The sequence below is a fragment of the Panthera onca genome, chromosome D2 (genome assembly GCF_046562875.1).
Source record: "Panthera onca isolate mPanOnc1 chromosome D2, mPanOnc1 haplotype 2, whole genome shotgun sequence".
NCBI classification, from domain to species: Eukaryota; Metazoa; Chordata; class Mammalia; order Carnivora; family Felidae; genus Panthera; species Panthera onca.
In genome coordinates this window covers 41,372,462-41,387,778 of record NC_138349.1, presented here as the reverse complement: position 1 = coordinate 41,387,778, position 15,317 = coordinate 41,372,462, and the positions used below count along the sequence as shown (strand labels likewise).

The 15,317-nt window shown below is 52.6% G+C and overlaps 1 protein-coding gene across 7 annotated transcripts in view; it reads right to left on the bottom strand.

The window, feature by feature from the left end:
• ARHGAP22 (Rho GTPase activating protein 22) overlaps positions 1 to 15,317 on the bottom strand; it is a 172,006-nt gene that overhangs the window by 64,316 nt on the left and 92,373 nt on the right. Inside the window, exon 1 of one of the 7 annotated variants that reach the window (XM_060642210.3) lies at positions 2,226 to 2,609. The exons of 5 other annotated variants lie outside the window; for them this stretch is intronic. In XM_060642210.3, the coding sequence (XP_060498193.1) occupies positions 2,226 to 2,277 (52 nt within the window). In that variant the 5' untranslated portion in view covers positions 2,278 to 2,609. Of the gene's footprint in view, positions 1 to 2,225; positions 2,610 to 15,317 lie in introns of those variants that run through there. One more of the 7 variants, XM_081790513.1, reaches the window with a different exon arrangement.

Sequence of the window (15,317 nt, the reverse complement as noted above, 5' to 3'; positions counted from 1 at the left end):
GAACTGTACCTGCTATCCACCCAACTTGGAGGTACAGAATTGCACCAATGTGTTAAAAGCTCTGAGAAGTCTGGCAGTGAAAAACCTTCCAAGAACCCATGATTTCTAAGGTTATCTGCCTAAGGAACCATCCCCCCCACCCCCCGGTCCCTGTTTCAGGCAGAACTCGTTCTGAACAATGGTCCAAACATCAACATTTGTTAAATGAGGCAACAACATCTAAACATTTGTGGAGATTTTACATTTAAAAACCCAAATATCTGCCTTCCTTGAACCACAGAAAATCCTTCCTGCCTGGCAGTGGCTGGCCGGCCACCCGCTCTGGACAGGGCATGCACGTTCCGGCGTCACGGTGGCCCCTACCCGCTCTCACTCCAGACTCGGCCAGCTTTGCTAACTCACATGGGCTGCGGGACCATGTGGACTCTTCAGACTGGGTCTCTGCTCCCAGGTTGCTGGGGCCAGCTGGGCCTTGGGATGGGTGGGTGGGTGGGGGTGCCGGTTGAGGAACATTCCTACACCAGACCTGTTCCTCACCTGGACGGGTGTAGCCTGGGCATCCACAGCCCCAGAAGACAAAGCTAGCAGGAGATGCCCCTGGCCCCCTTCTAGGACTGCTAATTGACTCTGTACCCTCCCTACCAATACCTGCAAACCAATGCCCTGCAAACCTACCCTTGCTTCTGGGACCCAGGCTCCACCCCTGGCCCTGTTTACTGAGAAGGGTCAGGAAGGACCAAAGCTGCTCCAATCCTGCCAGCCCCCAGCGAAATCCTTCTTGCTCTGCTCTGACCTGCCCTCAGCCAGCAGGAAGCAAAACCCTGCCCTCCGAGTCCTCCCACCGTCCTGGCTACTGGAACCATCAAGACTCACTCACTTTCAGTCCCCTCCCTCCAGCCTTGAAGCCCCACCTGCAAAATGCTTTTTTTTCTTTTCCAAATCAAATGCTAAGAAAACTGTTGCCCTGGGCAATGAGAACCATGCAGCTAGTCACAATTCCTATTTAGTTTTGGCTGCAGAAAGGCTCAACCACAGATAGTATCTTATGGCTAGATCAACTAGTCTCTTTTCTCTCTTTGCTCTATCAGTCCTGTTTAAATGTGAATCCTGTTCATTTTTTTTTAATGTTTATTTTACATGTTATAAGCTATCTCAAACTTTTTTAACAAACCTGTACATTGGTGGGCATCATTATCACCTGGACAAGAGTTCCTCAAGCTTCTTGACACAGTCATACCTTCATCTGGATCCAGAATATAATTTTCAAGGTACTGGTAACCTGGGGCCCATTCTGGAAAAGTCTACACTGACCTCATTGTTCACAGGCAAGGCATCCCAACTCACCTGCTCAAGGCAGTCAATTGGGGAAGTCCTTAAACACACAGCTTCCCAGGCCTTTCCCCAAAGCCTATCCGGCAGCTCAGGTGGGGCCCGGGGATCTGCACGTTTAATGAGCTGCAGGCGGGGGAGGGGGTCAGGTGAGGTTTAGGGTAAAGTGAGTCTGGGAAGCGCAGCAGTAAAGCGACGCACCACCGTTTCTGACAATCAACAGGATCGGTTCAGTCAGTCAAGGGTTAAAAGCCGGAAGGGCCACTGCCCGAAGGAGGCCAGACCTCTGGCTGCAGCCGGCTCCACAGCCAGCTTCTCGGCGTGGAGCCCTCTGCAAGCTTGCTGCATTCCACAAGCAGCTCCCCTCGCACGTTTCGCCGCGACTTTTGTAAAACTCTGAGTCAGGGCCCCTCGGTCCAAGTTTGTGACAGAGGCGGGCGAGCAGAACGGATGCCCCTCTCGAGGCGGTTAAGCCGCAGAGGCAACGCCGGCGGGGGGCGGGGCTCCCAAGGCGGAGGACCTGGGGGTGGGGCCGGGCGCCGGGGGCTCCTCCGCCCCAGCCTTGGACCTGGCGGACCGTGAGTGCGGGCGCTCCCCCTCCGCTCGGCTCCCCTCCCGCCTTGGGCCCCGACCCCAGGCCCCAGCCGGGCTCCGCGGAGCCAGAGGAGCCCCTGGACGCACTCTCCGAAGTTCGGGGACTCTCGGGGAGTTGCACCCACATCTGAACCCTTTCCCGGGCTGAGGCAGGTAGCGGGCGGCCCCGGAGAAGTGGCGGACAAGCCCCCGAAGCGGGTCTGGCACCCCCCAGCAGTAGCTGGAGAGAGCCCGCGGCGCGCGCCCCGCTCCCGAGCGCGGAGGTCCCCAGCCCGCGGCGCACGTGCGCGCCCAAGAGTTACCTTTGGGCGCCGGCAGGTGTCCCCTCCAGTCCTTGCAGCAGCACAGCCCCATGGCAGCCCCCGCGCCAGGCGTTCGGCTCCGCTGCCCGCCGCGCCGCCCGCCGCCGGCCCGGCTGGCGGGCCGGCGCGGCCGAGGTCTGGCCCGCGGGCTATGCCCAGCCAGGCGCGGGGCTGCGCGCGGGGCCGCCGGGCTGGCCACTCCCCGGCTCTCACGCTCCGTCCCGGCCCCGCGCCGCGGGCATCCCGGCCTCCGGGCAGACGCTGCTAATCAATAGGAGAACGCGCAGATTGCGCCGGCCGAGCCGCCAGCCCGCTTTTATCTCCGCGCGCCGGGGCGGCCCCGCGCCGGCTCCCTGCCCTCTCCGGCGCCCTCCCCGCGGCCCGTTACTCTCCTGGGGCGTCGGGCTGCACGCTCACGAGGGGCCGCCAGGGGGCGCGGTGCGAGCCCGAGCCGTCTCCCGCTCCCTCCTCCGCACGCCGGGAGCCAAGCGAGGGGTGGGGGGCGCGCCGGCCTGACTTCTGCGCCGCGCGGGCGGGAAGGAAGGGTGCCTCGCCTCCCTCCCGCTGCGTCCTCTAAGCAGTCACCTCACGGGTCACTCAGAGGAGGCTCTCATTTACCCAGCTCACCTGAACTCTACAACTGCAGTAGCAGTAAAAGCGTGCTTGCCCAGGCTACCCCCAAACCTGGCTGGGCTGGACCAGGTGACTTTGATAAAGCACTTCCCTTCTGAGACTTGTTTCTTCACCTGAAAAGTGAGGGAAGTGACATCGGTTTAGGTGTCATTTTGCGCAGATGAAAGGTTTGATGGTATCAAGTTACTTAAACATTTCGTGCTCAGCTCCCGGGTCTACAGACGGAGAGGATAGTAGAACCTCTCCACTGGACCTTTCTGAGGATTAAATGAGCTGATATAATCTATCCATGGATCTATGAATAGATTTTTTTTTTTTTACCGTTTATTTATTCTTGAGACAGAGAGAGACAGAGCATGAACGGGGGAGGGGCAGAGAGAGAGGGAGATACAGAATCTGAAACAGGCTCCAGGCTCTGAGCAGTCAGCACAGAGCCTGACGCGGGGCTCGAACTCACGGACCGACGGCGAGATCGTGACCTGAGCCTAAGTCGGCCGCTTAACTGACTGAGCCGCCCAGGCGCCCCTGAATAGATATTTAGATATTTACTATACATACATAAAGAACACAGCCAGCAGGTCGCTAAATGCCTTATAAACGTGAACTGTCATCTTCAAGTATTGGTGAGGATGTAGGCAAACGGGTGCTTTTGGTGCAATGACTTTGGAAAGTAACACGTGAGCTGTTTATGAAAACTCAAAATGCTGGGGCACCTGGGTGGCTCGGTTGGTTGAGCAATCGACTTCGGCTCAGGTCATGATCTCATGGTTAGTTGGTCCCAGCCCGGCGACAGGCTCCGTGCTGATTGCTCAAAGCCTGGAGCCTGGTTCAGACTGATTCTGTGTCCTCTCTCTCTCCCCCTTCCCCATTTGCGCGTTCTCTCTCTCTCTCTCTGTCTCTCAAAAATAAACATTTTTTAAAAATTAAAAACAAAACTAAAAATGCTTAACACCCTGGGCCTAGCAGTCCCATTTTGCAGCATGCACCCCCCAGAAATGCTTGCCCACATGCCCAAGAAATCCTTTGCAGGACCACTCATTGCACCCTTGTTTGCAATTGCCAAAAATTGAAACCAACAAAATATTCATTGGTAAAGGGATTATCAAATACACTGGTATTTTCATGAAATGAAATACTATATCAAAATAGGGAACTAGGGGTACCTGGGTGGCTCAGTCAGTTAAGCATCCGACTTCAGCTCAGGTCATAATCTCCCAGTTTGTGGGTTCGAGACCCGCGTCGGGCTCTGTGCTGACAGCTCAGAGCCTGGAGCCCAATTCAGATTCTGTGTCTCCCTCTCTCTCTCTGCCCCTCCCCCCCCCTCTCTCAAAAGTAAATAAACATTTAAAACATTTTTTTAAAAAATAGGGAGCTGGACCTAATGTTTGAGATCTGTGGATTCATAGCACTTGCATAAAAACACACCTACAGAACACTGTTAGAGATCTAGGCTCTGTGCCTGGCACTGCTCTAGGTGCTTGGGCCTAGAAAAAAAGAGTGGTTCCCTCTGGGGAGAGAGTGAGTGACAAGAACAGATTGAAAGATGGTGTCAAAAGACTTTAGCATTTTGATGGTCTAATTTTTAAAGAGAGAGGCATATTTACATAATGTGTAATAAAATACTAATTTCTTTCTCAGCCCTTCAGTTCCTGGGATCAGTTCCTGCCCCCGAAACGGAGCTGTGGTGAACTGCTGATGGCCTTGGCTTGACTGGGATTTTCTCCCTTCCACCCCACCCCCATCCCGTTTTGGGAAAACAGAGGTGGTCCAGGAGAGCAGTGGCAGAGGCTGCCTGTGGCCTGGGGCAGAAGAGTTAAATGGGGTGGGGGGAGGAAGGGAGGAAAGAATGACTTGGAGTGGAGACGAGGTTTTCCCAGGAATTAAATCTTATTCAAAGGAGAGATTAACAAAGGGGCAGATTTCTGCCTCCCTTTCCTTAATCTCCAGAAAGACTAGGATGAGGCTTTTTCAGGGAGAGAGAAAGGTTGTCCTGCACCAGATCCGGAAAGAAAGATGTTTTTACTTCATGACATGTAGGCGGGGGGTTACAAAGAGGGAGTAACTGAGAAAAAACAGAGAGACCTGACTTCTGGCTGCTGCCAAGTCATTTTAAACAGTTTTAGCACCAGGCAAGATCACTTAGTCACAGCGGGCTTAATGAGGCCCCAGGAATTCCAAGCTAGAGCTCCCTGCATTCAGGGAGAGCATGTGCGGGGAGCGAGCCCCCGGGTGATTGTCCAGCGGCCAAGTCCTACATTTGGAAAGCAAGATTTAAAAGAAAACATCACAGCGGCCATTGTGGGCTACTTGTTTATCTTTCTAAGAGGAAGTAGCAAAGCAGGATCATTTCAAATGAGCCTATTATAGAAGGTCAGCATCCCCATTGAACCGTTCAAATATATTTTGGATACTCGACTTTTCAAAGTGGCTTTAAATATCAACTCCCAGGGCAGTTTCAGGAGACAGAAAGCCAGGCAAGAGTTTCTAGTGTTCTTGCCTTTGGTTTCACACACTTCAGTTCCTGATGATACATTGTCTTTTTATAGTTTTCTAGTTATATGTCTATTCTTGAAAAGGGAAGAAAAAATAACATTCACTCTGTGCTTCCTACCAGGTGCCAGGCAATTCTCTAGTGTTAATATCACAGTTCACCACAGCACAATTGTATGAGGTAGATGCCATTACATTCAACTTATAGAGGAAGAAACAAAAGTTCAGGGAGGTGAAGAAACTGCCCAAGTCCAGTGAAGTGATAAGTGGTAGAGACAAAATGGATGGTTGGATGGATGGTTGGAAGGATGGATAGATGGATGGATGGATGGATGGATGGATGAATAGATGGGTGGGTGGGTGGATGGATGGATGGATAGGTAGATGGGTGGATGGATAGGTGGATGGATGGATGGATAGGTGGATGGATGGATGGATGGATGGATGGATGGATAGGTGGGTGGGTAGATGGATGGATGGATAGGTAGATGGGTGGATGGATAGGTGGATGGATGGATGGATAGGTGGATGGATGGATGGATGGATGGATAGGTGGGTGGGTGGATGGATGGATGGATAGGTAGATGGGTGGATGGATAGGTGGATGGATGGATGGATGGATGGATGTGTAGGTGGGTGGGCAGATGGATGTATGGATGGCATTTCCTCAGTTAAGCATAGAGTCATGGGCAGCAACTGGAAAAGCATATGCTAAGCATGGAATTTGCCTGAAAAATCAAGCTCCTTGAATATAGCTCTGCCCCCTGAATTGATCATGACCTCAAACCATTTTGAATTGAGCCAAAACATCAGGATCACTCAGTGGTACAAGGCTCCAGATGAGCTCAAGCCACCCCACTCCAGAAGACTAGTCAGAATAGTAGGAGGCTCTGAGACATCTTTCTGAGCTGCAAGGCCAACATCCTGCACATTATAGGGAAGCAGAGCCAGAATCAGGAAGTGGGTTTCAAGTGAGTGCAGTGGGCTCTGGGAAGGAGGGTCGGATGCCAGATTTGGAGGACAAAGACTCCGTGGGACTGGGGCTACCCTCATCCACCCAGACCCCCACCTTCTACTGCTTTATTCCATTTCAAAGTTTGGTAGTAAGGATATGGGCTGTTTCTAGGACGGCTGCTGCCGCTGGGATCCTGGCTTTATTGCAGCCTGGGCTCCAGGTTCCAGATATGCCCCAGGCCATTCAAGGATTTGCTTAGGAGACTCAGGACCTGGCCCTCATACCTCTCTGTAGGGGGCTGGATGCTCCTCCATGATTTGACGTACCCAAGGTACCCTCATGGTACCATCTCAAGGTGTGAGTCCAGCCTTGGGCAGCTCAGGGGAAGGACAAAACTGGGGTCACGGCATCTTAGTCCCAGGTATAGCTCTGAGGGGCCACAATGATCATTCATTCATCCATGCATCCATGTATCCATCCATCCATCCACGTACCAAACAATGACTGAACATAATGAATACCTGAGAATACCAAGACAAAATACCAGGCCCTGAGCTCTGGGGAGGCCAAGATGACACCCTGGAAGGTCTGCAGGGGACAGTGACCTGGCTCTGGGGGGGGGGGGGGTGGTGGTTCAGGAAGGGCTCTACAGAACAAAGGTTGTTGAGAAGGGCATTGAGACATGAGGAAGAGACCAGCTCCTCAGGGGATGACATAAGAGTGGTCCTCCCAACGGGTGGTGCTATCGTGTTGAGGACCTAGGGTCTGGGGTGGGAAAGTGCAGCAGGGCATTTGGGGTAGGGGAATATGATGCAGCCTGTGATTCTGACTGATCAGCCTGGCGCTGGGCCGAAGTAGGGACTGGGCAGGGGCGACCAGGAGCAGGGGGAAACTCCGAAGCAAAAGGCAGAAGCCTGAGAGCTGCAGGGCTCGAACACAGCAGGGGAGAGAGGGAGAGCAGGTGGGACGTGTGCCAGCAGGGTGGCCCCCCTGAACCACACTTCTCAGTTCTCACGCCTGCGTGCTCCCGTCCCCTCGAATCTGGACTGCCCTATGACCTGCTTTAACCATCAAGTGACAACAGTGACTCTGGGCCAGTCCTGGGTGTAAATCCTCAGAAGGCTTGGCAACTTCTGCTGTTGTCTTCCCCTTGTGACCGGGTTGAGGACTGCCCTGAGGATGCTCCAGGAAGCCCAGCCTAGCAATGCAAGGAGACCACACGGAGAAACGAGTCCAAGGCCAGAAACCTCCTCCTCCAGCCATGTGAGTGAGGCCGCCCCAGAAGCGGATCTCCAGGTGATACACATAGAGCAAAGACGAGCTGGGCCTGCTGAGCCCTGCCTATACTGTAGGATAGCGAGCAAATAAGAGGTTTTAAGTCACTAGCCTTGGGGGTAGTTTGTTATGCAGTAAAACAACGGAAACATGGGGAATTATAGATAATTTTAATATAGCCAACACCGCCTGGCTGTGACCGCGTGCCGGACTAATTGCTTCACATTCTATTAAAATTCAGAGCAGTCCTATGTGTTAGGTATCATCCTTATTTCCACGTTAAGGAGAAGGACCCTGAGGCACAGAGAGGTAAAGTAATTTCCACTAGGTCACCCAGCTAATTAGTGTCTGAGCTCAGATTGGGACTTAGCCTGTCTTGCTTCGGAGCCTGAGCTCTTAATGACTCTCTGGGAGATATTTTGGAGGGAGAAGGGACCACACTTGGTGTTGAATTCAGTGCCCTCTAGATCTAAGGCGAGACATGGATGGAAAAAACAACCCCTGGTGGAGGGCTCCACCGCGTCTGGCAGGAGAGCCACATGAGGCTCATTGCTCTGTTAGCAATGTCAGGGACATCTGTTAGTGTCAGGGACACTTTCTGGCAGCCCTGGCACCTGGTAGAGGGGACTCCTTGAAGACAAAGTCACTTTGTAGACCGCGTGCCCCAAACCTCCCTCACTCCGGCACTGGTGTCTCATTTTTTGTCCACGACAGCCCGGTGACGGTGAGATGTCAGCACACTCCTTTTACAGGACAGGATGTAGACACCTGCTCAGGCCACATGAGCACTCAGAGTCACACAGCTGGTGGGCGGGAGAGCCTGCCCTGGAATCGGGCAGTCTGGTCACCACAGGTCACCTTCCTCATGACCAGCCCCCTGTCCCCTGCCTCCTGGAGGTGAGGGTCTGCACCCGGGCCACCTCCTCCTCTCGTCCTCTCCTCCTATCATAGTTCTGATCTGTGTTAGGATTCTGCCCCAAATCCAGAGTGCACACACGTATGGACGCCACCAAGACTCGCAGACATTCTGGAATTGGAAAAGCTTTACAGTTTTAGTACTATTTCCTCATTTTTCATGGGAAATCGAAGGTCCCGAGAAGCTAGACCCACCCCACATCAAGCATTTCTTGAGGGCCTGCTTTGTGCCAGGCACTGAGAGGTTATGTTGTGACAAGTTGGGGCTGCCTCTGGTCCATTTCTGCTTTTGCTCTGAAATAGACCTACAGAAAGGATAAGCAGAAAGGCAACTGCTCACCCTGTATCTCAAAATATGTTTTGTGCTCTATTATCACAGTGCACAGAAGCCAACTGATTTGGATGTAAAAAGCCAGTTAAACATGTTAAGTAGCACCCCTCTTCCCATATTATCCCTCATCAACAGCACTGCCGTTACTATTCACTTTGCAGACTCATTGTTCTGGTTTCTTTTTTTAAAAATGAAGTATGTGGGGGGCACCTGGATGGCTGAGTCGGTTAGGCATCTGACTTCGGCTGAGGTCATGAACTCGTGATTCGTGAGTTCAAACCCCATGTCAGGCTCTGTGCTGAGAGATCAGAGCCTGGAGCCTCCTTTGAATTCTGTGTCTCCCTTTCTCTCTGCCCCTCCCCTACTCATACTCTGTCTCTCTCTGTCTCTCAAAAATGAATAAACGTAAAAAAAAATTTTTTTAAATGAAGCATATGACTCTGGGAAAGGTAAAGTACGTTTGAAGCAGGTCCATACTGCTTTGTGCTAGAAAAGGCTGTGGATTCCATAAGGACTGGTCTGCTTTTTCCTTTCTTTTAATGAGACTTCCATTTCTCTTTTTCCTTTCACTGCCAGGAAGCTCAGGGAAAATTTAAAGTTTGGCTTTGGCAAGTATGAAGGCCCTAAAGTAGGCATCACATCTGTGCTTTTGTGTCCTGATTTTGCTTTTCTACTTTTTTAAAAGTAAACGCCAACCCCAACATGGGGCTCAAATTCACCGCCCCAAGATCAAGAGCTGCATGCTCAACCAACTGAGCCAGCCAAGTGCCTCTGTTTTTCTACTTTTATTTGCATTTTCGTTGGTCCTTAATTTTTTAAATTATTACTATTTTGTTACCTTCATTTTATTTTAAGTGTTCCCATTAGAAGCCGTTTCCAATCCTTTGTGGAATAACATAGGAGTATAAGTGAATAAGTGAGTGTAATATATTCTACTTTAAACCAAGAGTCAGTAAACTTCTTATAAGGGATAGATCATAAACATATTTAAACTTTGCATGCCATATGGCCTTCATAGTAGCTACCCAACTCTGTCCTTATAGCATGAGATTGGCCATAGACAGTACATAAATGAATGGGTGTGGCTGTGTTTCAATAAAACTTTATTTGCAAAAGCAGGTGGTAAGCCATATTTGGCCTGTGGGTTTATGTAGTTTGCAGCCCTCTGTTTTAAAAGAATTTTAGAGCATTGGGAAATGGCTTCCTATTAAGTTGGGAAGTACTTGGCTTAGAAAAAAGTGAATTCCCATCTCTAAGAGGTGGCAATTCTGTCCAAGGTGACTAGTTTCCACTTCTGCATGACAGACTGGGAAAGAGCAGCTGCACACACTGTCTGGACCCCTCTTAAGAGGGCTGTGCGGTGCTGGGGAGAAGTCAGTCCCTGACAGAGCAGGCTCTGAAGTCTGCCAGAGAGAGCCCATTGTCCCGCACATTTGTCTGCCCACTCCTCAGGGAGCGGGGCACTGGGGGCAGGGCCCCAGAGGTGCATGGCCAGCTGGGTTCCCCAGCTCTGGCCAATGGGTCTTCGGCTGCCGTGGACGTTTTTCATGGAAGGAATGTGTCTGCAGCTCCAAATTCCCACAGAGAAAGACAAGGGGAATCGTTGGGGAGAAATTCCTGGGCCACATTTTTCTTGCTGTTCATGTGGCCTGAAGCCATTGAACTTGGCCAGACTGCCCAGAGAGGGATTTTACAAAGCCCATTGTCTTTTCCTGGAGTCTCACCCCCACCCCTGCCCCCACCTGCTCTTTCTGCCTTCCTTTCCTCTCCCGCCCCCAGGAGAAATGCAGCATGGGAAAGAGCAGGAGGCCACAGCCATGGCCGTGAGGGCTCCTGCTCCCTGGCCAGGGGCCTGGACAGCTGTAGCACCTACTCCTCAAGGCAGACTGTGGCATCAGGCCTCTCCATGCACTTGGGGGAGGAAGATGGTCTCAACTGCTTGACCAGGAGGCACCAAGTGGGATACTTGCTTCGGTAAGAAGAGCAACACATATTGAGCACCTACTGTATGCCAAGCACTGCTGTGAGCATTCTACATATATTAACTCCATCTCCACAAGAATCCTATTACATTCCTATTTTACTGATGGGTAAACCAAGGCACTGAGATGCTACGTGATTTACCTGGGGTCCCACGGCTAGTAAGTGGGAGAGACAGGATTTGAACTGAGGTGTCTGTCTCCGGTGGGACTCTCACCTGTCACTTCCAGTGTGTGTGATCCCCTTAGCTCAGCATCCCATTTACAGATCGTCCCTTGATGGTGTGTGTGTCTCCACAGTTGAGGCAAACCTCCAGTAGACAAAGCATTTGCATCGGCATGACCTGTGCACCCCAGAAGGCTCCTAGCATCCACACATGCTACAGAAGATGACACCCTCCATCATGAACTGGCCCACCTGGGGTCTGGTCTGCCTGGCCAGAGGCAAGGCACTGTCAGCTGGGGGTTAACTAGCCCTCCTTGCTGCTGTCATCCCTGCTGCTCTCGCTGCTGCTGACAGTGCAGGGGAGGGGCCTCATCAGCAGTGCAGGGGAGGGGCCTCAGCGGGTGAGCCTTCGACTGTTTTCAGCGCGCCAGCCCCTAGGTTTGGCGATTTACATACAATGTGCATCACTGACACAACAACCTTGAGAATGAGTGCTGAGAACCCCAAGTTGCAGATCAGAAAAGGAGCACATTAATCGGGTAATTCATGTTTGCTACTGGACCAAACAACTGCAAAATGTCAGTGTCTTAACCCTGTGAACACTCTTTCTTGCGCTGGTCACCATCCCAAGCAGAGACACATGAGAGGCAGAGGGGGAGGGGTCTCTGCTCCATATGGTCATTTGGAGACCCAGGTTCCTTCTAGGACCTCGGTGTCCTCTGGATCTTCTCCTCTTGTCGGAAGAGGGGATAGGGGGCAGGGAGACCTCGGGATTTTAGGGGCTGAGAGCAGCCTATATCGGCACTCCCACCTACATTCCATTGTCCTGAGTTCAGTCATGTGACCTGTCTTACTGGTGGGGAGGCTGGGGAACAGTCCGTTTGCAAGGCCACAGGAAAAGGAAACAGGTTTGGCTGAACCCCTGGGGCTCAGAAGATGAGGTGCCATGAGAGGCAGTCAGGCGATTTTGTATTTTGCCACCATACTGAAACGGGTGCCAAAGCCGTCTGATCTGACTTCCAACTTCCAACATCTTGGAAGACCCTCAGTCCTTCAATGGGGGCCACGAATGGGGCAGAAGGTCCTGAAGGGCTGTGAGGATTAACTGGGGCTCTGAGAAAAGAATTTCACACATATTCAGTGCCCAACAGCTTTCCCTTTCTTAGAGGATGGGGTGCTGGGCAGGTGGGGGGGCTGGACTGGGAGAATTTTACCCCTGAGGAGGGAGAGGGGGATGCAGAGCCCTTGGGAAGGGGGTGGAGTACTTGCGCTTGCTGCTGCCACCTAGTTGTGGAAGGAGAAAACGCAGGACGACTGGGCTTCCCATTTCTCATTTTGGCGGATAAGTGTCCAGGCCATCCCGATGCCCATCGGGCTGCTGAGCAGAAGCTGGCATTGACCATGCATCTCAGGAATAGATGCTGGGATGGGTAGAGTCCCTATGTCCCAGAGTTTTGCATCTCCAAAGGGCCACTTAAGGGCCACTCAGCAGCTCCTCCGGAGTGTTCCACACAGGCCTCAGTGTTCTGTGCAGCCTGGAGGGCTCCCTGCAGATAAGGCAGGGCCTCTGGGGTGTGACTGGATTCCCTTACCTGGTCACTCCCACAGGGTGCCAGGCTGCCCCAGGACGGTGGGCGTGGGGCAGTCCCCTCCCAAGCTGGCTGTAGGGGTGGCAAGGAGATTACAGCCCCGTGGGGATGGGCTGCTGGCACCAGAGAAATGCCCCCATGGGGAGAGACAGGTCTGCCAAGTCTCTCCCGAGACACACAGGACCTCTGGCACATGACCTCCTGCTTGGGGAGACTCCTCCAGCTTCTACAGACCTCTTCTTTCAGATCATACACACACACACACACACACACACACACCTTTCAGGGACCAGTAGGTCTCAGATGGCTGGGTCAAAGCCAGTTCCAGTAACTGCTAACTCCCCGGGACCACTGTTCCTCACCTCCCCAGTTACTCAGTCCTGGGTGGAGCTCACTACCCTCAAGGCCTCTCCTTCCTAGGCCTCAGAACCCTTCCTGCAGCCAGGCCTTGGTCCACCCAACAGATCTGAATTCCAAAACCAAGAAGTATTTTTCAGACTATGGACTCAACCTATTAGGGGGTCATGAAATCAACTCAGCAGGTCTTGACCAGTACTTTAAAAAATGAGATAAAATCACATGGACTTAAAAATACCAGAGCTGCCTGGGTGGCTCAGTTGCCTAAGTGTCTGATTCTTGATCTCAGCTCAGGCCTTGATTTCAGAGTTTTGAGTTCAACTCTCTGAGTTGGGTCCCATGCTGGGCATGAAGCCTACTTAAAACAAAATGCCATTGGGCACTGCATGTGGGAACAGCACCGTTTTTTGAAACCTTTGCCTGGTTCCTGGGGTGGGATGTAATGTTTATTTCTTGCTGTCAAAAAAGTGTGAAAACACTGTGTTGGTGTAACCATCTCATTCCTTCCAGAAAACTTGGGCTCTTTGTGCAAATCAGTCCACAAATTTCTCCTCCCCCAACTCTCCGGACAGAATCCCCCGTCTGCCGTGTGCCAAAGAAGGGCACAATCTTTGCCAAGCCACTCAAAAAATTAAAAAAATACCACCCACCACCAACAGCCACAAAAGGTCCGGTTAAGAACGGATCCTGGGATGCTGGCTGCTTACTGGTCATGCATTTGCATATCCAAGAGGGCCACTTAAGTGACCCTTCACAGAACAAAGGAGATCAGCTTCTCTCAATTTAAAACAAAGAAAAGAAATCTCTGCTCTGCACATTCCTGCCGTGCAGGCTCTGGGGCGGCCCGCTGGCGGACAGCGCTCTGACACATCTGGCCGATTGTTCTTTCCTTCTCCCAACATTATTCCTTTGACAGTCATTTGTGGAGCGCCACTCTGTGCCAGACACAGGAGACCGGACCAGAGCCCCTGCGCTGGACGCCCCTTCTCAGCCCAGGGCCTGCGTATCTGTGATGAGGGCCCGTGTCCCCCACCCCGCTCTCCAGGCCTCTTCCTCCCAGAGGAAGGCGCTGCCCACGGCGGGTGTCTTCTGGCCTGTTTCCACCTGCTCCAGTTCCGCCCCAAGCCCATCAGGAGAAGCCTGGCTCTCCATGACGCTGAGATTCTCAACTATTCTTACACGGGGAGGGAGGGCGGTCCTCACATGTATTGAGCACCTGCTATGGATACTGCTGTATCCAACTGTCCCTGCCAAACCCCATCCCGGCCATTGTTATCACCATCCAATGAGGCTCAGGCAGACAAGGGGACTTTCAAGGCAGTGCTCACAGCTCAGAAAAGCTGGTTCTTCCTGGGTCTCTTCGACTCCTGAAGCTCTGTTCTTTCCACTGGACAGCAGGCAGCACCTGGATGTCACCAGGCGGGGTGCTGCAGGCCGGTGTGTCAATGCTGGCTGTGTGCAAGAGCAGAGCAGAGAGGGGGTGCGGGGAGACGGGCCGGAGGGGAGGAAGATGAGCCAGGTCTTCTGGGTTTCTGCTCCTGAGAGTGTGGCCTGGATTCCCAAGGTCAGCGAAAACAGGTCCTGCAGAGAAGGGCCTGCGGCTCTGGTAGCTTCCCTCCTTCCGGACTCCACAGCCGCATGGCTTTCCCAGGCCTGCTGTAACAAACTGTCACAGACTGGGTGGCTTAAAACAACTGACGTGTATTCTCCCCGAGCTCTGGAGGCGGTAAGTCTGAAATCAGGTTGTAGGTAGGGCAGTGCTCTCTCTGAAGGCTCTAGGCAGGCATCTGTTCCAGCCCTGCCTGCCGACTAGCTTCCGGCGTCACCTAGAAATCCTTGGCGTTCCTTGGCCTACAGCTGCATCACCTCAGTCTCTGCCTCCATCGGCACGGGACCTTCTGCCTCGTGTGTCTGTGGGTCCGGATTTCCCTCTTCTTCTAAGGGTACCAGTCCCTGGACTTAGCACCTGCACTACTCAGAACCTCATCTTAACTAATTGCATAAGCAAAGACCCTATTTCCAAATGAAGTCACTTTCTGAGGTTTCCAGTGGGCACGGACTGGGGCGGGGACAATGACGACCTCCCTCTTTTCTTCTTATTAAAATTTTCTTAATGTTTATTTATTTTTGAGAGAGAGAGACACAGAGTATGAGCAGGGGAGGGGGAGGGGCAGAGGGAGGCACAGAATCTGAAGCAGGTTCCAGGCTCCGTGCTGACAGCAGAGAGCCCGTTGCAGAGCTCGAACTCACGAACCGTGAGATTGTGACCTGAGCCAGTCAGACGCTTAAGCACTGAGCCACCCAGGTGTCCCTGATCTCCTTCCTTTCTAAGCCTTGGTCTCCCCAGCTGTTTCCTCGCACTCAGTAAAGCATCAGGGCGGGCTGTGCCCTAGGGACCCAGA